This window comes from Leiobunum rupestre, chromosome 8, assembly GCF_980474605.1.
Source record: "Leiobunum rupestre chromosome 8, qqLeiRupe1.1.hap1, whole genome shotgun sequence".
NCBI lineage: Eukaryota > Metazoa > Arthropoda > Arachnida > Opiliones > Sclerosomatidae > Leiobunum > Leiobunum rupestre.
In genome coordinates this window covers 18,234,240-18,258,704 of record NC_143391.1, presented here as the reverse complement: position 1 = coordinate 18,258,704, position 24,465 = coordinate 18,234,240, and the positions used below count along the sequence as shown (strand labels likewise).

Below are 24,465 nucleotides of genomic sequence, written 5' to 3'. Positions count from 1 at the left end.
CACAGTTTGGCTTCACTGCGTGGCTCTCTCTCTCTCTCTCTCTCTCTCTCTTCTCGTTCTTATTTTGATTTTAGTCTAAAATCGATGCACCGTTGTTGTTGCCTCCTCGAAACAATAGGCGTCGCATTCGATCCTCCGTGATCGGAAAAACGCGTCTCATATCCAATATAATTATAATAAGAGGTAATGAACCCGGCTAATTTAGACGCCATCGACGAGAATATGACCATTACGCTACACGACCCTAACTCGGACCAAGTGGTCACGCTTCCGGTCAACCACGGCGACGTTGAGTCTGTCCTCTTGGCCGACGCCTCGCGCCTCAACTCTTTGGAAAACGCGTTCGAAACCTCCGGCGAGAGCATCGCGTCCTTCGACGCCGCTAATTACTTTCGTAAGTACCGATAATTTGTTTCGTTAAAAGGGGAAGAGGTTTCCGCTCGGCAAGATCCGCGGTCGGCGCCCATAATGCGGAATCTGTTGGCGGATTATTTGAGAAACTGGGCAGGTTATTCGGAGATAACTTAATTTAGCCAAGGGGGAAAATCGTCCGGGGTGGGACGTTAAGCCCCCAGCCTTTCCCCTTTTTACAAAATCCGGCGGCGAGTGGCTAAATTTAATTAAGACCGCCGCTCCCTTTAACACCCAAACGGAGGATTTATCTTAGCTTAAATTGGATTAGGCCTATCGGAGTGTTCGAAGTCGGTGCGTGGGAATACGATATACGCGTGGGAGCTTTTTCTTTCTCGTTTAAAGTAGCTAATACTACTTACCGTCTAATACCAGAAGGATAAACTCGTTCATTGTTTGTATTTTTGGCATTGAATTCTTCAAGAAACAGACAAGGTTAACCCATCAGAAAGCGATGCTTCCGGTTATACCAGGTAAGGGCGGTCAGAGTATGTCAGTTTTCTAGTATATATAAGACCGCGACGTTTAGTACAAATCAGGGTCATCACGGGAACGGACGAAGGAAACAGAGGCGCTATCGTACTACATTCACCATCCAACAATTGGACGAACTAGAAAGGGCCTTCCAAAAGACTCATTACCCCGACGTCTTCTACCGGGAAGAATTGGCCTCCAAAATTGACCTCAGCGAAGCCAGGGTTCAAGTAAGTTTTCGCTGGTCGTAAAGAGCTTTGGCGTCATTCGTGTTATTTCCACTTTGTAGACGGTAGACAGGGACGATGTAGTGAGATGAGGCTAATAGTGAAGACGACACGGACTCCACAGAGCTCTATACGCGATAACCCCAGACATATAGTTAAATCTGGCGTTAGGTTTGGTTTCAGAATCGCAGAGCGAAATGGCGTAAAGGAGAAAGAATGGCCGGAAAGTCTCCTCCGTTGGTCGGGGAAGAACGACTTAGTCCGAATCAGTCTTCATCGCGTGGAATGACACAGTCCGTGGCCGGAGCTTGCGACCTGGTTCCCAATTACTTTTACGAAAACGACAGTAAAGTTATCCTTTTAATCAGGTTTTGAGACAAGCTTCTTTTCAATTTACGATATTCGTTAGTGACCGACCTGACGACGGGTTCCCAGCCGGATTCGCTGTCTTCCGAGGACCACTTCACGTCATTCTCTCCGTCGACGACCAACAACCAGGAACTGAGCAACGGCATGATGTCTTCGATATCATTCTCCAATTTCTACCTTCCGTCCAATAGTATGGATTGGAGCGTCTCCGACTACGTCAATCCGTCAACCAACTGCGTCCCGTCGTCCTCGAATTTCATGACGTCCTATTCCAATTCCATCAATTCGTCTCAACTGAGTTCTAGCGATCAATCTCAAGAAGGAGTTTCTCGAGGCAACCGTAGCGATAAACAAGTGACCGAAGTACTCCGTCTGGCCATAGAAGAAACTGAAGGCTTAGCGGCCATCCTAGAGAGTGAGGTGGGATTCGAAACGCTGGCCGAAACCGAAATTATCAATTCCTCCTACATTCAGTTGCCCTTGGACAGTGATCTTTGAGTCGTTGTCGGGATTTAAAAAACAATTTGATATTTTTTTGTAAAAATTGATTTAATAAAGCTATTTAAATCTTTCTGTAAACAGTCATTTAAAAATATAGGAAAACAGTGTCGTGGTCGTGACCACTGTTGGTCTCGTGTAACTAAAATAAAGCCAACGTTAGAGTTTGGTGACGAAGTCTTCGTTGTGAAACGAGCCGTTTCTATTTTCGTTATCGGAAACTTTTTGGTCGCTGTGGTGACTAATATTCGTACCATGAGCCTATAGGAGAAAGCGTGTATATAGTAAATGAGGTAACAGCAAAAGTGACATAATTACCAAAAGTGTGACAATCCCTGTACTTTCGTATGCTAAAGGTTTAATGAATGCTCGACTCGAGATCAACCACGTAAAAGACTATTTATTGTCGCCTTTCTGGATCTGTTTTTAGTCTATGGTATTATATCGTAGGTAGATGGTGATAGCATCTCCCCAGAACGACGAAAAATCAAAAAATACACTAACTTTGACCAGCGCTACTTAGTTCCTCCGTTCCTCACTACGAGGCGTTATTTGTTGGTTTTAACTTCCTTCCCTCCCCAAGGCATACTTTCCCTTCTCCCCTCCCAACTTGTATTTCGCTCGTAACATTCATTAAGAAATAGTTCCGATTGACACACTTTTGGTAATTATGTCACTTTTGGGTAACAGTGTATTTGTACGAGTAACGTACTTGTTTATCGGCTAGGAAATTACTGCTCGAAGAGTTGACGTTCGTTCCAATGTCGACGCCAAAACGCTTATAAAGTTTCACCATGAACGGCGTTATCAGTCGAGAATCTACATCTTCGGGACGTGTTTTCCCTTGAAGTTTAAAATATGAAATATTAATTAATATTTATATTAATTGAAAGAGATAATTGTACCCGTGATAAAAGTGACTAGCGTTCCAACTATCATGACGGTTACGAATCCAATGGCGCTGTACCACATATAGGATAATCGATACCCGTAGAACAGTTCGTCGTTCCTAAGAAAACGAGTTAATGTAAAATTTGTATTCGAAACCCTCGGTGAATACGCCGGCGTACATTCCGGTCGAATTTGAGATGGGCAGTTCCGTGAAGCCAGTGATGTTGAAATAAAGGTCTGGGCAAGCGTCGACGCTTATCGGCGCTTTGGGAACGTACGGTTTGTTGACGAAAGTTCCCAGACCGATCCAAAAGGCCATGATGAATCCCGATAGAAGTCCCAGTCCGGCGCCCTTTTGAAACGTATTAACGCAAATGAGGGATATTGGTTAGAGAATAGTTTATAATATATCTTTTGCGAGAGAAGTCTACATATAGGTTCATATATGAACCACACCACGGCTCAAAATTAACCGCGCGTCAATCCACGTCAAATATGAAAATTACACTGCTTATGAATAGCTGGTAACTAATAAATCATTTCATAATTTTAATTGTTATGATACATGATCTGTAGATGTTTATACCTAGAGAGGGCAATGACTTCGTCTACTCCATATGGCGTCGGAAAGAACGCTTTAACTGATTGTTTCAACTTCCTATTAATCTTGTAATAATTGATTAAATTAGTTTTCGGTTCGGTTTTAAAACTTGAATATTATTCAAGGAACCTTAAAGGGAATATAACCTCAGGTTTTTTGGTGTGGAACACCAACACTTCGACCATTTCACGCTCCCTCCTATGGCTTCAGATATTTTTGGCACTGGTTAGTGATTTCCCGCCAAAATTGTTAACATAACAAACATAAAAAACCTTAAAAAAGACTTGAGGTTATATTCCCTTTAAGCGCAATATGAATAATCGGCGGGAGCATGCACATTAGGTACACGTTTCAAAAGTATAACTGAGATAGGGAGATTAGTACTTCTGTCGTAAGAAATATATTATTAACTTCTGGTTAGACTGATTGAAGCCGTTTGATATAAATTATGTACCCAAGAGTTACTCCAGGGGAGAAACATTCCGAGTGTAAACACACCGAGCATCGGCCCTCCGATCATGCCGTGTACCGTCAACCCGGCTTGCAAGACGTCTCCCAATTTCGCCGCCACCATGACGAGTAGTATCGATAACACTCCGTACGACATTGCTGATGCCAAGTATTTTAAATAAATCTTTACACTCTAAATACGAAAGACAAAGATTACCCATAATTTTGGTTAGACGAGTGCCCCAGAGGTCCGATAGGTTTTTCACGAAATATCCTTTAACAATGTCTTCCAAAGCGACGGCGGCCAGCGAATTGACCCCACTCGAGACGGTACTGTTGTAGGATCCAAATATGAATCATTGATTGAATGCGCGTGCGCGGTAAGGTATACCTGAGAGCCCCGCTGAATACGCCAGCCACGAAAAGACCCGGCAAACCCGGAATGGTACTCAGAGTGTCCATCACGAAGAGCGGAAAGAGCTGGTCGGGCGACTTGACTCTTTGAACGGAAATGGGATCGCACTCCGAATACTTCCCGTAGACAACCATCCCGGAAAGACAAGTTATCGTAATTAGCAAGATCAGGGTTGGTAAATTTATCCAAATACATCTGTAATGGACGGTATGATTTATTAAAATGAACATAAGTAACATAATGACATAAGTATGCACTGAACGATTTCAGTTAATGATAGTCTGTCGTAATCCAAGCACGTAGATATAGAAATTCTAAGGGGGGGACGGGTTAAAACACAAGCAGATGAAATCGCTAGCGCAGCGAGCGCGAAATTTTTCGTTAGCAATAACGCATATTTAAAGTACTGGCTAGACTCGGGACGAGTGACAATGACATTTCTGCGCGTGTATCAAACGAAGTTTTTTAATAAATTTGAGAGAAAATTATAATAAAACAAAGAACAAAATTGATATTGTTTTGCAAAATTTAATATTTTTATTGCTGCGTTGCGGATATTTCAATTCATTTTTACGTCTTACTGTTTATTTCTTAATGTTGCGCTCCTTTCGTAAGAAAGAAATCGAGTCCTAAGGGGGGGTTTGAACACCCTAAACCCCCCCCCCCTTATATACGTCCTTGCGTAATCGGAAGTCGCGTAACCATAAACTCATTAAATAACTTGGCTTTAAAAGTCGCTTGATGACTTAGGCCTAAGGTGGTGCCTTGGGTGTTAGCCTAGCGGATTATTAGAATAGTAAGTGTCATACTTATGTTTATTACGTTACTTATAGCTCAAAGTATACCTCTGCGCTTTTTCCAAGCTGGGAAGCGTCAAATATCTTTGTACCATGGCCTGATTGACGGCGTAGTTTCCCATCCAAGTGAAATAACCGCCAACGGCGAGAGTCCATACGGTATGTCGCACGGTGGGATCAAAGTCGAAACTGACAAGTATACGTAAAATCAATCGTGTACATAATCTGGAATAGGTAAAGAGCTCTACTTGAAAAACTCGACTCGTTGTCCCTCGTCATTTTTGGCCCAAACCTCGGAGATGCCCCCTTGATCCGAAATTCCTTTGGCCACAATTACGATAATAGAGAGAAACATCAGAATCGTCTGGAAGACGTCGGTCCACACGACCGCTTTGATACCACCCTGCGGTGAAATTTATAATTGGTGAATGGTAAATTGAGGACGACTTGTATCACGTCTATTAAGACACCTACAATGCTGGTGTAGAAGGTACAAACGATTCCGATTGATAGAACGGACAATTCCACGCTTAGTCCGGTTACTAGAACCAGCAAATAAATTTGTTTTAAGAAATTTCGTTGAATCAGTGACGGATTAACTAATAGGTACATTTGACAGAAGGTAGGGAGCTCGGGGACGACGTTAAACGGCCCATAATAAAGCTAAAGACTAGGGTTCCGGGTTGTTGTTAATCCGCCACCGCGTTGAATATACGTAACCAATGATCAGACCTACCTTGCGACAATGCCAAGGAAGGGGCGTAAAGTACCAGAGGCATGTACATGAGCTAAAATAGTGCGTTTGCGTAAATGGTTAGGTGTTAATAGTAGAAATAAACGGTGGATTAACTTGCCATGTGTATGGTGAAAATGACAGTGCCCATTGTCCGAAGTATTCTCGTAAACCTCATCTCCAGATACTGAAAAGAAAAAGTATGTAATAATCATCATCGGCTTGGCTAATAGCGTGGCACCACCTGAGGCCCGAGTCATCTAGCGACTTTTAATGCCTTTAAATCAGGTGGCCCGGTTACAATTAAATGTTTACTACAACCCATTGCCGTCAGTACACCGGGTCAATAAAAACCAAACCTACCTCGTTTACACTGATAATTTGAATTCTGTGGAAAACTGGTACGTACAGATAAGCGGTTATCGGCATAATGAAGAAAAACGAGAGTGTCACTAGGAAGTAGGAGCACCCGAACTGGTAAATTTCGGACGGGATACCCAGTAAAGAGATGGCCGACCTAAAATTTGACAAGATGGACAGTGACACCGGAAATACCCGAAGATTGCGGTTCCCGACCAACACCTCGCTGGTAGAAGTGCCTTTCCGCCCTAACCAGGCGTAATAGATCCCTACGCCCATGGACGCCAAGAGTGTCGCGACGACTATTTGGTAATCCGGGACCTGTAATTCATTGGTACTTTGACCCATCGTTTTTCGGAAAATGACCACTCTGAAGAAGGTGTTAATGCGATACTAACAGGACGCACAAAGCGCAATTATGATAAATATATTTATATCACCCGGCTACATTTATAAGCATTAAATACGAAAATGCTATCTAGAATGCTATAAACCGAGAGATTGTTTAAACAACACTCGTACAACCAAACAACCCCTTTTAAGTACCTATTTCTATTCCTTCCAATAATCGCGACCATCTGTCTTTGACTTTATATAATGCGATAAACAATGTTTCTTTTTAGATCTATTTTCGCTTCAAAATTAAAGGAGTTTTAATATATTATATTAGGTGAGGGGCGGACATTTTGTTAAAGTATTTTCAAGGCGAGAGTAAATTTTACAAGAATCAGAGACTCGAGTGGTCCCGTATGGTAAAAGCTAATCTGACGTTTGATTACCTCGTAGGCGCTCGTCAAACCTAATCCGTAAAACACTGGCATGTACAAGTGGGCGGTGGCTGGGATGACGAATAGATACGCCAAATTGATCACGAAAAACCTTCAAAATTGAAAAGAAAGAAATTGAAGCTTTAACGTCCGAACGCTGGAAGCGGAAATAGCGCTTGCGCCACTCGCACCCACATGCTTCCAAATTGGTAAACCTCCGCCGGGGTCCCCAGCAAAGTGATGGCCGACATGAAACTGGCCACGACGGACATCGATCTATTGACGAGATGGTTGCAATTAGTTAGAGACTCCTTGTAGGTTGCAATACGACGACATACACGGGAAAAACACTCAAGGAGCGATTTCCCATCAAGAAATCGCTGGTGGAACTCTTCTTGCGGCCGATCCAGGCGTAGAACACACCAATTAAGGCGGACACGAGCAACATCGCCGCGAAAACGGCATAATCCAACCATCCGAACTTGTTCTCGAAATCGAGCGCCATATTTATGTCTTTCAGTTTAAAATAAAAATTATTATAATTTAAATCATCGTTGATTTTTGGTCATTTGTTTGAGCGCGGACGGAGTAGAAGAGAATGATTTTCGCATTCGCGCCTTCGCGGAACTGGTTTCCGAAAGCCAGAATTCGTTTGTGTGTCGACGAAAGAGATTTTTCTTTAAAAAAAGTAATTTAATATTTTGGAGGCTAAGAACGAGGTTGTTCGATAGATAATTATTAGCGTAGGGGCATAAATAATTTACGTAGGAATAATCTCGCGGGCATTAGTGGTCCTCCTTCGTCGTACTTATGTACCCAGCCCGTTCCAGCCACGCGCTTGAAATTCCGTAAAAGGTTTTTTATTACTATTGTAAGAAGCGCGTTTACCGTTCGAACGCGACTGACGCGACTGGTTTCCCCAGTTTCAAATGAACCGTCAACTAAGCCCGGGTTTTGAGAATTATTGTATCGGTGCCAGAAGTAACAAGGGCATAAAGATGAGGAATTACATTGCGTCGAAGTTAACTTAATCGCGGTTTAATAGTGTCTAAATTGATGGCGAATTCTGTCGCGATTGTCCTTGGGAGCTCTACTTTAAGCTGGTTTCACACTCGACGGAAAATATGCCGGAAAGACGATAATAAACGCCGAGCTGAAAATTGATTAACATTCGATAAACCGCTAACGTTCAACTTTACGCAGCTAATTTTCCGTCGAGTGTGAAACCAGCTTTACACGTTCACCCATTCGCAGTTTCGAGCGTCTTTTGGCGCATCGCGGAAAGTTATTACGAATTCGTTTCATTCTTGAAGGAAATATTGCTTAATTGTGTATTAACAGTAGATGTTTACGTGTTCATAGTCAATTTTGATCATTTAGTGATTCTAAGACAGTAAAATAATTAGGTAACAGATTCTATAGAAATGCGCCACGTTCTTTGATATCTCGAATATCAAATTTCGAGAGTATTTTAACGCTCAAGTTCTTGAAATTTTACTTAAAAATAGGATATTGTAAACATATTGATAATTTAGTAGTAAAGGACGCTTATCTTAAATATACTGCTAATCTCTAAGCCAGTTTATAAGAGCTATCATACTTGTAATTCGATCCGTCGGTTTAAAATTAATAATGATAAATATAGGGATACTCATCCAATTTTCTGGTAATTTAAACACCTTATTTTTATGTTAATATGATTTCTTTTGTTTGCGAGTTGTAAATTTTCTACGTGTAACATAATCTAAATAAGCTCCCCCAGATAATCGTAACTTGTTCATTTTTTGAACCATAGATGGCGAGGGCGTCTCCATAAACGGACTGTTTTATCCGTTTGCTACTCCCTTTTTGGCTATCTTTTGAGTCAGCTGATCTTTGCAGTACTGTACGTATAAGCGGGGCTTACTGCCAAAAGCCACGAAATGGTGCAAAATAAACTGACGAAAAGATGTCCTTATCAAGTTACAACGATTATTCAGTTCTTTATTATCTTAAACTAGTTTTCGAGACAAATAATTTTTCAATTTTTTTACCAGGTCCTTTGATTTGTGACCTTATTTATTTAGAATGCTATATAAAAGATTCAGTCAGTTCTTCTTGAAAAGTCTTCAAGGGGAGCTACGGCTGGGGATGATGACAGACGGACATTTAAATAAATCCAATTTTCCCCCTGGCCCTTTTCCCCCATCCCCAGTCTGGCGGCGACGACGCGCCGTGAACAACTATCGTTTCGAGACTTGTGCTTGTAGTACGAGTAGGGAGATGAATTCTGGTTGCAGTGGCTGGTCGGATAAGCTCGAACTATTATTACAAAATTTTGACTTAAAAGCTAGAATTGGTAAGTCAGTCGTAAACAATTACTCTTTCTATCTCTTTGAGGATTAAATCGAATTATTTGCTTTGAAATGGGTTGCGGGTAATTTTCACTCGAGTGGTTGAGTTACAAAATGGCTTCGTAGATGTAGAGTTAATGAGTTTTCGACGGGAATAAAACTATGTCAAAGCGTTTCTTATCATTTTTCCCGTTTTAACCATCTTTTCCATCTACCATAACCTTCAAAATAAAAAATTATACCTATATCTTTGGCGGTTGATACGTTGCTCGAATATGCAAATGGCAATCGGCACCTCCTAAGCCTAACGTCAAAACAATGTAAACAAGCTGAAGTTAGGCAGAAAAGACCAAGCAACTATATAAAGGGGTTTGGTTTTGGTCCTTGATGCTGAACGCGATTTTGCACATACCTTAATATATATATTAATAAATAAAATTGTAATGTTTTTTCAAAGGCCACCATCCAGGCCATGATTCTGGAAGCGGTTGTTGCAAGCCCTTTTATATCTGTGATCAACAAGTTGGGATAATTAGACCCGATTTTTGGCAACATCTATCTCGATATGGACACGTTTTCATTCATGATACAATTACTGACACTGTTACTCTCAATCCCGATTGGAGGACGTACGATGAGAGAAGTGCCAAAATGGAGAACCTTCTTCAGGAGCTCAGACGACACAATATATTTACTACCTTGACAGGATGGCGAGAAGAGGTATAGATCATACGTTTTCTAGCTCCACCTCCCTACTGACATAAGTGACATTACCACTGCACTCATTACTATCTAACTTATCTAGTGTTACGATGTTAGCTCAAGGTTTGGCGAACCTCCGTTGATGAAAATGGAACGCTCAGCCACATGTAATTTAATATTTAATCATGGTTCTGTAATTTTTAAATGTGGTACAATTCTAAACTTGCGCCAGGTTTGTTTGGAATTAAACGATACGGTGTACACATAAATGGTTACGTCACGCACCAAGATGGCTCTGTATCATTATGGATTCAAAGGCGATCGTCAACAAAACAAACTTGGCCTGGAAAATTAGACAACTTGGTAGAGTGGAAGACATTGCTCCTTTGTTTTTTTAAATACGTCTAAATGTATTTACTTTTTGAACATCTTTATTCTCAACTTCTAAAGGTCAGTGGTGGATTTTCCGTTGGAATGACTGTTCAAGAATGTGTCAGAAAGGAAGCTCAAGAAGAAGCCTCTATTCCGGATGATTTACTAGATACAATGAAGCCTTCGGGAACCGTTTCGTAAGTGTTATTTCTATCATATTTTCCAATTTATATTTATTGCGTAAAAATATTCTTCAGTTTCATCTTTGAGGACGAAAGGGGAGTGTTTCCTGAGATCCTCTTTGTATTCGATTTGGAGTTGCCCCTTGATTTTACTCCTGAAAATGCAGACAATGAAGTAGAAAGTTTTCACCTTCTTAGTGTTGAAGACGTAAATATTATTTTCCCAAAATTTTCTAACATGGTTTTTGATCTAATAATTGGGTTATTTTTCCCCATTAGTTGAAAAGAGTTTTGGTAACGGATGATTTTAAAACTACAAGTTCCTTAGTCACTTTAGATTTCTTAGTCCGTCACGGTTGTCTCAACCCTGATACAGGTGAATATTGTTAATCCATTTTTTTCATAAAAACTCTACTATTACCATTTTTCGAAAACTCTTTATTTTCTATGGGTAGAACATAACTATACGCAATTGGTTGAGACAATCCACACTCCGTTGCACCATTTATATCCCTGACATTTGTCACAAAAATGAGTTGAAACTTGGAGCCAGGAATAGGAAGTTCTAAAGGTTTTTTGGTAGTTATTTAATTTTTGGTTGGAGCGTTAAGGAAATGAAAATGTCTGATAAGAACAATGGTAAGAAACTTGAGATTTCAGAGGAAATTGGAACTTAGTCCTATGATTTATAAGGTGTTAAATTCAGTTAGTTGAAACAAGAGCAACCTGACCTTGTAGTTATACATTTAGACAAAGGGGCGATTAATCTGTCAAGTTAATCTTGTTTCACCACACTCAAATGTAATCCCAATGACTCAAAATTTAGAATACTAGTTACTTCTACGTAGTTTCTCTTACATTTTTATTCGTATTGGTAAACTAAGAGTTAACGCCTATTTACATTCCAAACCCACTCCTCTGAAATCTGAGATTGTAATCATTTAAAATATCTTAGGAAAAAAAATGAAGAAAAACTGTAGAAGTTTTATTTCGGTGACTAGCTATACTAAATTCAATTCAATGTAAATCTGTAAAAAATAATAAGAAAAATTGGGCTTAACAATTTACCCTTAAAAGAGGTTTTAAAATATCGCTGTTTAATTTTAAAAAAGAGAGTGGTAAAGTTTGATAACATTTGAAAAAATCATTTGAATATTTCTTCATTTTTAAATAATTTATCACTCTTTTGAAAACATTGTATTCAGCCATTCTAATCAACTTTCCCACTCTCCTAAAAGAATTTAATTCAACTTGAAATACATCACTTGTTAAAAATATCATAAAAATACTAATACTAAGAGCTTTGGCGCTTGAGCAAGACGTATTTAGTCTAATGAAGAAAAATTGGGCTCTTATATTTGGCCATTATCTATCATTCAGTTAGAGCAGGAACTAAATAAAATTTAGTAAATTACCAATAAAAATTTAAATTAGGTTTAGCATTCTTAACATGAGAAAATAAAATTAGAAAATTTTTATAGAATAGGTACTTATAGCCAAATATTTTGCTTAGGTTACTTGTCCAATTTCAATATTTACCAATATAAGGACGGAAAGATGTTTATTATAAAGTTATAAAAGAAAAATTTTCCATATTTAATTAGGGTTATTTAGAAGAAATAAAAGGAAGTTCAAATATAATTTCAGTATTCTTAGCTATGAAGTTTATGGTTACGTTATTTTATAATTTAACTATAATGAAAATCTAGTCATGTATGATATATATTTTTAATAAGTTTAAATAATTTTGTTTTTATTGTTTATAAATTTTTTGTTGGATTAGGCTTTTTAACTTATATTTTATTATTATTGCAATTTTTGGTTTAATGGGAAAAATAAGTAAACCATAGTTGTGCCTTGATTCTTTGTCGTCCTTTTTGGCAGTATTGTACTTGGTATTTGTAAAAAAAAAAGGAGGGTTTTTGAATTTTGATACTTATACACTAATAGCATTTTTCCATAGCTTCAAAATAAGACATTAGGCTCGACCATAAGTAAAATCATGACATTACTTATGGTCCGATTCTATAAAAAGCCTTTTTTAAAGAATCTCAGAATTATTCGATAAAAGCAGTGGATTTTGTGAATTATTATTTCTCCGTATTTAAAGGCTGAATGTTATTTGTGTTAGAAAAACTTGTACTTCTGTGTATAACTTTGCTACTTTTAAGATTGGGTTATTGTATCGCAAAATACTTAACGTTTCTTTTCTTGGTATATTTCTAGTTTAGGTTAATTAAAAAGTATATGGAATTACATGGCCGTAAATAATTAGAACCCTGCTCTAGGTTTTTCACCATCGGGGATAGAAGTTTTTCATCCCACGATTGCGGAAAATCTTAAGAGAGTAGATCTCTTTTTGGTTTTTGGCTATCACTATTACCCGATTTATCTCTAGGTAACTTAGTCCTTTATGCACTTTGGGTTTTTTTAATTTTTTTTGGCATGTAAACGCCATTATTGTAATATTTAATGTCAAATATATATCCATTGTACATTTGGAAAAATTTGTATATTTTTGGTTCTTTATATCAAAACGTGTATCGTTTTTTAGCTTAGTTTTTCACTTTATTTCTTTAAACAATTTGTAAATTTCAATCATTTCTGGAGAAAATAAAATGTCAAACGAAAACGTTATTTCTTTTTTTTCTTGACTGGATATTATTTTTCATTATTCCTATCGCGAAAAATTTCAGTTTCAGGACGAGCTGAAAGTGGTGGAAAAATCCATACGTATTTGAAAAAACAATTCACGTATTTGTGTCTTTGGTGGATTTATAGTAGAGTCCGACCAGCGGCGACGTAATCTATTTTTAGAGCCCTAAGCGGGGCGCGCCGACAATATTTTTGCGGCGGCGGCTTTAAGTTAATTTAATCAGCGGCGTTTTCCGAGGTAAATTAAAAATGAGTTCAAGAATATAAAAATTTAACAAAAGGACTAGTAACTAACGTGTGCATTCTTTATTCTAAAGGAAGTTACCAGTGCTACTGTTTCCATACCTAATTACAAATAAAGTTTGAGACATAAATTTCTTTCCTGTGTTTTGGATATTTCTGTGAAATATTTTGTGAATGTAGGGGATCACTCGATTGAAGTAGAGTATATCACATTTCACAAGCGCGGCAAGCGCCTATCTTATTCCAATCACCGAAACCTATATATAATAACAAGATGTCACGTACGTTTAAGTACACACAGTCCCCCCGATGCTATAATTATATTTTAAATATTAAATTTAAATTTTGAACAAATTTTCAATCACCTTGTACATTAACTTAATAAACCCGAAAGTAATTTTATCGTAAATTATTTTATCGAGTTACCTGGTTATGAAAATAAGGCAGCGAAACACGAAAACGTTCAATTAAATTAATTTCTAGACAAACCGAATTTTTCGAGTTACCTGGTTTTGGAAATAAGGTAGTGAAACGCGAACAGTTAGATGGCGCGAGGCCTTTCTATAAAGTCATTACGCTTGCCGAACTTGTTTTAATGTATCGCTTTCGTCACGAGATACGTAGAAGTTCAGTTCAGTTTTATAAAAAGGGCGACTCTTTGAATTTTCATAGTGAAAAGTCACTTCTACGTCACGAGTGACGCGCCCGATACATCTAAACAAGAATGCCAATGTTACGTTTTGAAAGGCCTGTGAAATTCAAATATGACAATAGTGCGTACACGGGTTGTGGGGTCCCGCGAATTGGCCAGAAATCTCACTTAAAATTAAAATTCCGAAATGCAACCGAAAACGTAGTTCAGAAATGATCAGTACTAACTAAAAATAAAATATTCTTCCAAGTCGCTCGTAATAAAAAAAATATGTAACTTTTATGGCATAAAGCGCCAAAAACCACTAAAATGGCCAAATGATTAACTTCTTGTTCTCCGATTCCCAAAATTTATAACTAGCTACCGAAGGCATGCCATATGCTTACGATTGACATATCACCGACCCTTCTAGAGTTATGTGCAGTGACGGATAAAAAATTAATTGCTCGTGCCCCCACAGAAATGTTTTCCGATCGCCGCCGCTGGTTATGTGGAATACGGAAGCGGCGGCATCGGCTACACTGTACTTTTGCCCAGTGCACACAAATCCATTGGGGATTGTGTGTAAAAATCACTTGATAGTCGTCGTCGTTCGAGCCGCACGTTCCTCACAGCCTCAACTCTCTCACAAGCAACGCGCCTCGGACGGTGCGGGCTGCGGGCGCTCTTACTATCACTGTTTGTGGCAGCCTCAACTTTCTACTGTTAGTTTATCGACCAAATTTTTTACCACTCTAACGTCCCATCACTGTAGGTTTCATCTCGGTCGTTATAGTGCCAGGCCGAAATTATCACGCTATATTGACTGACAAATTGTGAGTGCTTGGTGCTTTTTTGAAAACAAGGAGTAAATTAGGAAGCCCTATAACTTCATTATATTGTATGGGGGAGGGTTCCTTTGGACTTAAAAACGCAAAGGAAATTATGCCACTCAATTCAATCACACCGGTAAGTATAACTCTTGGGAATTTTTGCCACTTTTCTCTTATGGTCATTTTCGAGATGGACGTTGGCTACCAAACTAAAAGTGAATATTCTCGAATCTGTGGCATACATTTTCTATCGTTTTGACATTGGAAATTATGAAATCGTTCTTCTCATTTTATTTTAAATAACATATTATTTACGAAAATTCATTATAATTTTTAAGATTTTGTTCGGCTGGGCTTACCAGTTAGTTTTTAATGTTTGAGGAAGTTTCGCCAAAAAGTGCTCCGGCCACCGACGATTCGAAGAAAATAGGCACGCCACCCACCCCAAATCAAATCGCGTATCGTTTCGAACTCCCTTGACCCAAATAAAACGCTAACTACCCTACTATACACCTACACATTTTATTATTTTCGTGATGAAAAATCATACAATCGTGTCAGGTAAAAATTTCAACTTTAATGGACAATTTTTTGTATGCTTGTTTAGTTTAAAATTTTTAGAAAATTCGGAAAATTTGCCAGATATTAATTTTGACAAGGGTCTCATCTGCTCGAGGTGATCCTAAAATTCAAGATTGGTAACGTATTTAGCCAATGTGTACGTCTCCAATACACTTACCTTCTCGAAGGTGATCTTGAACGTCTTTGAGGTGATCTTGAACGTCTTTGAGGTGATCTTGAACGTCTTTGAGGTGATCTTGAACGTCTTTGAGGTGATCTTGAACGTCTTTGAGGTGATCTTGAACGTCTTTGAGGTGATCTTGAGCGACTGTGATCTGATCCAGATAGACTTTGGAAAGATTTTGATTCCCAGTTGGGAGATGAAGTCATCGTCGGTTGAAAGTGGTCTGACCCGAGTGATTCTTCTAAAACAGAACCCGCAGCTTCGAAGGTCTCATTGGGCGTTGGCGATTTGGTCTTATCCGCGTGTTGGTGAACTGTATTAAGCAGGGTAAAATGACGTAAAAGTGTCAATAAGTGCGACGTGATACGTACTAATCTGTCGCATTTTCTGACGAGCATCTTGAACGTCTATTCGTGGTTTGGTGGCGTGCGTATTGTTAAGGACCCCTCGCTGTGGATCAACGTCCTGCGTCCTATTAAGTGCTCCCGGTTGTGGGCCAGCGTTTTGCGTCCTGTTCAGTGATCCCTTTGATGAGCCAATGCTACGCGTCCTATTAAATGTACCCCGCTGTGGGCCAACGTCCTGCGTCCTGTTTAGTGATCCCTGTGATGAGCCACCGCTGTGCGTCCTATTAAATATAGCCCACTGTCGGCCAACGTCCTGCGTCGTATTTAGTGCTCCCTGTGATGAGCCAACGCTGTGCGTCCTATTAAATGTTTCCTGATGTGGGTCAAGGTCCTGCGTCCTGTTTAGTAATCCATATGATGAGCGACCGCTGTGCGTCCTATTATATATAGCCCGCTGTCGGCCAGCGTCCTGCGTCGTGTTTAGTGATCCCTGTGATGAGCCACCGCTGCGCGTCCTATTAAATGTTTCCTGGTGTGGGTCAACGTCTTGCATCCTGTTTAGTGATTCCTGTGATGAGCCAACGCTGAGCGTCTTATTAAGTGCTCCCCGCTGTGGGACAACATCTGGCGATTTGGTCTTGTCAGCGTGTTGGTTAACTGTATTAAGCAGGGTAAAATGGCGTAAAAGTGTCTAAAAGTGTCATTAAGTGTGACGAGATACGTACTAATCTGTCGCATTTTCTGACGAGCATCTTGAACGTCTATTCGTGGTTTGGTGGCGTGCATCCTATTTAGTGATCCCCGTGATGAGCCACCGCTGCTCATGCTATTAGGTGTTCCCCGCTGTGGGCCAACATCCTGCGAGCTATTAAGTGTTTCGCTCGGAGAGTCAACGTTAAGCAAGTCGGCTAAAACGTTTTCTTCGTCATCACCCTTTTTGTCAGATTTTGGTGGGAAGTAAATTGACTTGTCGAATATGGCGGTAAATCCAACCTAACAAAAAGAGATAGGATGAAATAAGGTGTTAAGGCGGCACGAGCAATGTCGAATTAACGGTTACTTGTAGACTGACTGTGGGCTCATATCCCGCCCACGGGTGAACGGCGGTCACTTCACGAAAGCATCGTTTAGCCTCTTTAGTATTCAGGAAGCTGTTGCACATACGCTCCATCCATTCTGGGACATCACTTGATATTGGATTTACTTCGAAAGCAATGTCTCCCATTTCACGCCTTTAAAATACCTCAAGTGTTCCTGTAAATTCCACGTCTTGGTTTTGGCGTTTCAGGATCGCTCGGTTTTTAAACCAATATGGCGATAATTTTCATAATACACCACGCTTTCTTAATTACCTCGCGGTGTGATATCATTTATTATTGTGAAACTCGTGTTTCTACAATAGGCTTTCCAATGGATCCATTTTAAAATTAATTTAGCTCGTGCTAAAGTAGGCAGCTACGCGTGTTTTACATTGGTGATAATAATAATTAATCGGTTTCCTTCGCTCTTATCGTATTATATATATGTTTTTTTATTTATATGCTTATTTTGAATTGGGTTTTTGGCGGGTTTTATTTCTGCTGTAAAATTCTGGATTGGGTTTTTGGTATTTCCTGGATTTTATTCGATGCTGGTATTGTGTATGTATTTTTTTTTCAACTGTGCTCCTCGTTTGTGAGTGAGCCGCCCTGCTCCAAAAGGGTTGTCATTAGGTGGTTTTTTTTAGCCTGTTCTGGGTTTTTGAGCAGGTTAAAACGTGTAGCCATATGACGTCATTTTACTTCCATTCTGTCTTGACGAAAAAAACGAGTTGGAGTAAGAAGGGAGTAGTTAAAGGTTAAAGGTTATTTACAAAAAGCTTGCCTCATGTGAAGGGGTCTAAACCGTCATGTTTTCGTTTAAGCAGACGACAAAGCTAGATTACTCCCTCTACCTTCGAGGAGGAGTAAAAAGTGTAACCTTAGAGCTCTGGAACAAGCGAACAAAATTCGGGACAGGTAAATCTTACCCCGAGAACAGGCGAATAAAACGTTTTAGGGTAAAAAGTTTAAACTTTTTGTCCTCGGACAAGCGAAAAAAACCACCTAATAAATAAATCTTAAATCTTAAATCTTAGACGCTTTAGCGTAAAGGCTCGTCCAATGAAATTTGTACACAACCCAGCTTTAGCGTGTTTAAAGGCTAGCTGCGTTCTCCTTGTATGACACTGAAAGATTTTTGTTAGTTATAATCTGTCGCAATGATCCGCATACCGGAACGATAAGTAATGAAAATAGATTAACAATTTATTGAAAGTTAAGATCAACTTTGAATGTACGACCAAGACTCATAAACAATTTGAAGGGTCATGCATTTATACAAGAAATAATCGCAATAAAAGGAGGTTAGATAACAATAACATTGTCCAGAGATTTAAAAAACTACATTTTATACAAATAAAAAATGAGTAGAGTTCTTTTAAATATAATTTTAAATTACAGAGATTACTTATCATTAGTCCAACGGTAATAAGCATATTTTAGCGATAGGTCGTTGTAGTACGCGATCAGCTGTTTTTGTGGTAGCTACTCTCACACAACCGTCGGAGCCAGGATGGACACCTTGTATTCTGCCCAGCTTCCATTTGGTCGGTGGATGATCCTCATCTTTAATCTCGATTTGTAGGTTTCACTTGAGAGATAGCCATTTAGGTCGTTGTTGTAGTCGGGTCAAGTACTCATTCTGCCATCTGCGCCACAAATGCCGAAGGAGTTGTTGCGCCAACTGCCATCTTGTGAGACGATTAGTTTTGATGGTCGTGAGGTCAGGTTCTGGAATTGCCGTCAAGGCGCCGCCAATCAGGAAGTGTCCGGGTGTTAGAACCACTAAGCTATTTGGATCTGTCAGGGCCGGATTACCCAATACACCGACTAGGCCTGGCCCTAGGGCACCAAGCCTACAAGGGGCACCCGGAGGTTTCGAAAAAATTAAAAATACAAAAATTTTATCATTTACTTTTCACAGTTTTCTTTTCCGGAGTAATTTTAGTAAATGTGTCTACCTTTTTCGATGCTATGTAATGAAATAAAATTGTATTTTCCATTCATTTGTCAATTAGAAATTGCAGGAGCGCCTAGATCGCTTCGCTCGCCACTGAAAGGGGGCACCAAAATTAGCTTGGGTCTAGGACCACAAAACGTCTTAATCCGGCCCTCGGATCTGTTGATAACGCTGACGAAGGTCTGCAATTCACGCACGCTTCGACTTGGCGCAATAAAGTGTTCCTATCTTCGAAAGTGAATGCGGTAAGTCCCACGATTCGTTTTAAATAGAACTTCACGGACTTAACGCCCGCTTCCCGTCTAGGTCTTCTTTTCATGACCACCGTTAAATTGTGCTTCGACTGATTTGTATCGTCCTGAGCTTCAGAAATTATCGTAGTCCTCGATTTGCGCCGTGGAAGTTGGACCCACAGTCGCTGTAGATTTCGGAGCTGTAAATCGATTTAATGTGGCTAGGAAGGCATCCGTAGTCATATCACTGACGACTTCAAGGTGAATCGTGTGGGTTACAAAGCAAATGAAGAAGGAGATGTGTGCTTTCATGATCTTGAGGGAAAATGGCTCGGCGTTATCCACACCGCATCTTAAAAAGGCACTGGCTGGGTTGACACATGTTGTTGGTGGTTGCTTTCTGACGGATACATGGTACGCAACGTCGGATTTGAAACTTGACAGCATCTCGTAAACTGAAAAACCAGAAGCGTCGCTGAATGACTGATATGAGGAGTTGAGATCCGTAATGTAGATGCTTTAGATGTTCGTTCATAGAAGAGTTTCAAGTCTTTTAGCTTGCTTCTTCGGCTAGGCGCCCAATGGCTCTCCGTTTCGTATCCTTCCTGCCTTCCACAAGGCATTGTCTCCGTTACGAAGCCAAGCCTTGTGGAAGCAAGGACGGAGACGTTACGAAGAGCAGTGAGCGCCTTGCCTTAGTGGTAAGACCATCGGATGGAGTTGATCGGTGTTTATCTTGGCGTTTCGGATGCGGCATTCAACTCTGAGTAGACCATGTGCAGCGTCAATCTTGGAAGCGGATAATGAACCGACTGTCCTATTAGGCTTGAGCGTTCGTGTGTTCTTCATGAATCGGTGGAGGTACGCCGTAACGCGGAGTAGCGTGGATAGCGAAAAGTAGTTGTCCAGTAGGGATGTGTCGACCATCCTTTCCCCGCGTATAGAAATTGGGGAATAGGTCGAGCTTCACTTTCGTTTAGAGTGACTTGATAGTGGAGCTCTGTAGTCAATGAGGCCCATGCCACCATTGTGATTGATTTCAGAGTTCAACGGCGGAAATACCCATGGAGGCGCCTTTGACGTGGTGAAATTGTACCCCCTCGACAGAACTCTGGATCTCAGTTATTTGGTTAGCGATGAATGTTCTCTATCGTTGCGGGGGTGAAGCCAGCCTTCCTAAAACTGTCATTGTGTCGGTCCAACAGTGAGTCTCTGAGATGGCTTCCTTGAAAGCGTCTGGAATTATCTTGACCATACGGATGAGAAGATCAGCTCCGCAAAATTTGAGCTTCGGTAATGAAACCTGTGCGTTTGAATTTCGCCATCGTGAGTTCTTATATTTTGATAAGTTTATTTAAGAAAAAAAACATTCTTATGACTTTTTAATTTGTCTGTAGCAGACGCTAGATCATAGGTGCTACCTCGGAGAAGCTATAGCGCCAACTAGACTAGTTCACGAATACTCGCCGGCGTGGCGGTTTTATCCAAGAATGTTAAATGTTTATCAATTTGTGGTAATACGCAAACTCATAAGTAAGATACTTGGAGTGTTTTGTGTAATTTTTATTTATCTACAACGAATAACTCGCTTAATTTGAATATTTCTACAAATTTTGATGTTCAATCATGAAGAGAATTTAAAATACGCTTTATACATCACGCTATATTTATATTTTCGCATCACGAACTCCCGATTGCGATCTTATAAGTCTCAAAACGAGGAATATTCGTCATGACCGCTAAGATCGTCGTGTTCGAAAGTGGGCTGAGAGTTATTCAAGTCGATGAAACTCAAACCTGGGTCGGCCAGAAGTCGTCTTCTATAACCCCTGCAAATATACGGGACTTGAGAATGTTCAATTCTAATTATATTACATTAGATTATATATTAATTAGATGTCTGACCCTCTTTTGGGAGTCGAAGTGAGGGACGGATTTTGTACGCGAGATAAGATATTTGCCCTCAATCCAGCTTGTGTTTCCCAGACTGTGTCTTCACTAGGGTGATAAGGAAGGAATCCTTCTATCGGCAAGTCTGAAAAGTAAAATCCCATCAGTGAGTCCGGTGAAAGCCCAAAACTTTGCTATCCCGTTGGAATTGGGTTAAGAAATTGTTAGTTGGGTAGTTGGTGTTGAATTTATTTTATATTTTCTATTCACGAAAAATATTAAAATCACAATCCAACTATAAATGTCCGAGTACGACAGGTTGGAAGAGTGGACTTTTTAAAATGAGAACAACTGCGCAAACTTTCGGAAATATACGATAGATACTTACCCACTACCGTCGCTAGTGGTGACGTTCCGAGTTTTCGTCCGGTTGTTTTTGCGTTTCTTCCGCTCTTGGGACTTCGCAGAAATTTTCGTTTCAATATAGTAATCTTTCTAAAACAAATTTAAATCAGTGTTACCTTAGACTGTCTTCAAAGACTGATTCGTCCGTCATGTTGTTTTCAAAGACATTGAGCTCCCCCCAATTCTTTGATGACTTCATTCTGGAGCTTCGTCCACTTAGTCTCGCGTGGCTTCCACTCTTAGGGCTTTGCATAAATTGGAGTTTGAATCTAGTAGCCTTTCAAAAAACTTTAAATAAGTCTTACTTCAGACTATCTTCAAAGACTGATTCGTTCGTCGAATTGTTTTCGAGTTGATCGCGTTCGCCCCAATTCTTTGGTGACGGCGTTCTGGGGCTTTGTCTGGTTGATCTTGCGTGGCTTCCGCTGGTGGGGCTTTGCGTAAATTTGAATTTCATTCTACCAACCTTTTAAAACTAACTTTAATCAGAGTTACTTTAGACTGTCTTCAAAGACAGATTCATTCGTCGCTTTGGTTTCGAAGTCCTGCGTCCTATTTAGTGCTGACCGTGGTGAGCCACCGCTGCGTGTCCTTTTAAATGTACCCTGCTGTGGGCCAACGTCCTGCGTCCTGTTCAGTGATCCCTGTGATGAGCCACCGCTGCGCGTCCTATTAAAAGTACCCTGCTGTGGGCCAACGTCCTGCGTCCTGTTCAGTGATCCCTGTGATGAGCCACCGCTGCGCGTCCTATTAAATGTACCCTGCTGTGGGCCAACGTCCTGCGTCCTGTTTAGTGATCCCTTTGATGACCCAACGTTGAGCGTCTTATTAAGTGATCCCCGCTGTGGGACAACGTCTGGCGATTTGGTCTTACCAGCGTGTTGATTAACTGTATTAAGCAGGGTAAAATGACGTAAAAGTGTCATTAAGTGCGACGAGATACGTACTAATCTGTCGCATTTTCTGACGAGCATCTTGAACGTCTATTCGTGGTTTGGTGGCGTGCATCCTATTTAGTGATCCCCGTGATGAGCCACCGCTGCTCATGCTATTAGGTGTTCCCCGCTGTGGGCCAACATCCTGCGAGCTATTAAGTGTTTCACTCGGAGAGTCAACGTTAAGCAAGTCGGCTAAAAAGTTTTCTTCGTCATCACCCTTTTCGTCAGATTTTGGTGGGAAGTAAATTGACTTGTCGAATATGGCGGTAAAGCCAACCTAACAAAAAGAGATAGGATGAAATAAGGTGTTAAGGCGACACGAGCAATGTTGAATTAACGGTTACTTGTAGACTGACTGTGGGCTCATATCCCGCCCACGGGTGAACGGCGGTCACTTCACGAAAGCATCGTTTAGCCTCTTTAGTATTCAGGAAGCTGTTGCACATACGCTCCATCCATTCTGGGACATCACTTGATATTGGATTTACTTCGAAAGCAATGTCTCCCATTTCACGCCTTTAAAATACCTCAAGTGTTCCTGTAAATTCCACGTCTTGGTTTTGGCGTTTCAGGATCGCTCGGTTTTTAAACCAATATGGCGATAATTTTCTTAATACGCCACGCTCTCTTAATTACCTCGCGGTGTAATATCATTTATTATTGTGAAACTCGTGTTTCTACCATACGCTTTCTACTGGATACATTTTAAAATTAATTTAGCTCGTGCCAAAAAAGTAGGCAAATGCGCGTGCTTGACGTTTGAAGAAACCCTATACCGAACGGGGGCTGCGTTCAACAACTCTAAAAAAGCTCAGCGCTGAGCTCAACGGTCAGCGGTTTTTTTCTGAACGGGTTTTTTGACTTCCGGTTTTGACGTCACGTTGATGATCGGAGACTCAGCGGAAACATCGGCTGAGCGAGATGGTTTTTCCGTTGCTCATCGGTGTCGTGACGTCATTCGACAAAGTTAAAGGAGGGGTAGCAGACGATTTTTTGTTCGTTAAGTCAGCGAACTATAAATCGTACAACAACTTTTAAATTTTTGTGACGTAGCGTTGATTAAAAGAACTCAATGATGGCTACGTTCAGCGGGACTCAGCGGACTCAGCGCTGAGGTCAGCAGACTCAGAGCACTATGTTCGTAATTGTCCTAGAACAAACCATTTGTTAAGGAGACCAATCCGCGAGAATGGACTCCACAATCTGGATAACGAAACGATCAACGATCTTGAACGCGTAATGCGTTATATCGTTGTGAATTTTGACGAACTCACGAGTGAGTCGTGAGTAGGAGATGCAGGTATACCGTTGTGTGTATCTGATTTAGGAAGCATTTCCTATCTTTGTATACAGGTTGACGGCTCGACCAGGACAGATGATGAGTAACCCCTGTAATGCTTTGGCGGTGCACGGGGTATATAAATACAACAATCTGATGTACGCTTTTTTTAACTTCCGGTTTTTACGTCATGTTGCTCAACGAAGTCAGCGGTCGGAGGAGCAGGTTTTTCCGTTGCTCATCGGTGTCGTGACGTCATTCGACAAAGTTAAAGGAGGGGTAGCAGACGATATTTTGTTCGTTAAGTCAGCGAACTATAAATCGTACAACAACTTTTAGATTTTTGTGACGTAGCGTTGATTAAAAGAACTCAACGATAACTAAGCGGTTTTTCTCCGTTGATAGTTATTGAACGCAGCCGATAACTCAACGGTTTTTCTCCGTTGATAGTTGTTGAACGCAGCCGGGGTTAACTTTTTCTTTTAAGTGAATTGGGAGTTCTACACAGGAATCGCTAGCGACTGAATACTAAAGATTCCCTGAAAATTCTTGTTTAAGGTTTACTCTTGTTATTTCAATTAAAACAATAACTATTTATTAAAAATCATAAATAATATGGAGTTACAAAAGTGAAGATGCTTTTTC

General features: G+C 40.3%; 5 protein-coding genes across 9 annotated transcripts; 2 read left to right on the top strand and 3 right to left on the bottom strand.

The window, feature by feature from the left end:
• Positions 1–41: 41 nt before the first annotated feature.
• Positions 42–2,052, top strand: LOC149932565 (uncharacterized). 4 transcript variants are annotated; one of them, XM_090156197.1, is made up of 3 exons: positions 42–884; positions 941–1,458; positions 1,522–2,052. In XM_090156197.1, the coding sequence occupies exons 2-3, from the start codon at positions 1,329–1,331 to the stop codon at positions 1,977–1,979; spliced, it is 588 nt and encodes a 195-aa protein (XP_090012323.1). In that variant the 5' UTR covers positions 42–884; positions 941–1,328; the 3' UTR covers positions 1,980–2,052. The 4 variants fall into 4 exon arrangements, with proteins under 4 accessions (XP_090012323.1, XP_090012324.1, XP_090012322.1 ...); XM_090156198.1 differs by having other exon boundaries at positions 42–1,115; positions 1,284–1,458; XM_090156196.1 differs by having other exon boundaries at positions 42–1,115; positions 1,175–1,458.
• On the bottom strand, positions 2,012–8,173 carry LOC149932564 (sodium-coupled monocarboxylate transporter 2-like). Of its 2 annotated transcripts, none has more exons than XM_090156189.1 (15): positions 7,332–8,173; positions 7,189–7,269; positions 7,006–7,105; positions 5,988–6,053; positions 5,870–5,921; positions 5,608–5,675; positions 5,382–5,536; positions 5,182–5,322; positions 4,313–4,531; positions 4,139–4,254; positions 3,926–4,080; positions 3,050–3,222; positions 2,885–2,988; positions 2,692–2,822; positions 2,012–2,240 (listed from the first exon to the last, which is right to left on the bottom strand). In XM_090156189.1, the coding sequence occupies exons 1-15, from the start codon at positions 7,496–7,498 to the stop codon at positions 2,139–2,141; spliced, it is 1,830 nt and encodes a 609-aa protein (XP_090012315.1). In that variant the 5' UTR covers positions 7,499–8,173; the 3' UTR covers positions 2,012–2,138. The 2 variants fall into 2 exon arrangements, with proteins under 2 accessions (XP_090012315.1, XP_090012316.1); XM_090156190.1 differs by having other exon boundaries at positions 7,185–7,269; positions 7,334–8,163.
• A 699-nt stretch (positions 8,174–8,872) lies between these two features.
• LOC149932563 (uncharacterized) lies at positions 8,873–13,219 on the top strand. Its single transcript, XM_090156194.1, has 9 exons — positions 8,873–8,954; positions 9,030–9,331; positions 9,784–10,046; positions 10,132–10,195; positions 10,261–10,391; positions 10,479–10,597; positions 10,658–10,790; positions 10,862–10,958; positions 11,038–13,219. Exons 2-9 carry the CDS (start codon positions 9,061–9,063, stop codon positions 11,097–11,099), a joined length of 1,140 nt encoding a protein of 379 aa, XP_090012320.1. The 5' UTR covers positions 8,873–8,954; positions 9,030–9,060; the 3' UTR covers positions 11,100–13,219.
• Positions 13,220–15,463: 2,244 nt separating this feature from the next.
• LOC149932562 (uncharacterized) lies at positions 15,464–17,432 on the bottom strand. The gene is made up of 5 exons (XM_090156010.1): positions 17,097–17,432; positions 16,762–17,029; positions 16,061–16,693; positions 15,684–16,002; positions 15,464–15,626 (listed from the first exon to the last, which is right to left on the bottom strand). The coding sequence occupies exons 1-5, from the start codon at positions 17,259–17,261 to the stop codon at positions 15,608–15,610; spliced, it is 1,404 nt and encodes a 467-aa protein (XP_090012136.1). The 5' UTR covers positions 17,262–17,432; the 3' UTR covers positions 15,464–15,607.
• A 3,431-nt stretch (positions 17,433–20,863) lies between these two features.
• On the bottom strand, positions 20,864–23,197 carry LOC149932561 (uncharacterized). Its single transcript, XM_090156028.1, has 8 exons — positions 22,886–23,197; positions 22,551–22,818; positions 22,099–22,492; positions 21,909–22,037; positions 21,720–21,848; positions 21,587–21,657; positions 21,214–21,343; positions 20,864–21,137 (listed from the first exon to the last, which is right to left on the bottom strand). Exons 1-8 carry the CDS (start codon positions 23,048–23,050, stop codon positions 21,020–21,022), a joined length of 1,404 nt encoding a protein of 467 aa, XP_090012154.1. The 5' UTR covers positions 23,051–23,197; the 3' UTR covers positions 20,864–21,019.
• Positions 23,198–24,465: the final 1,268 nt, after the last annotated feature.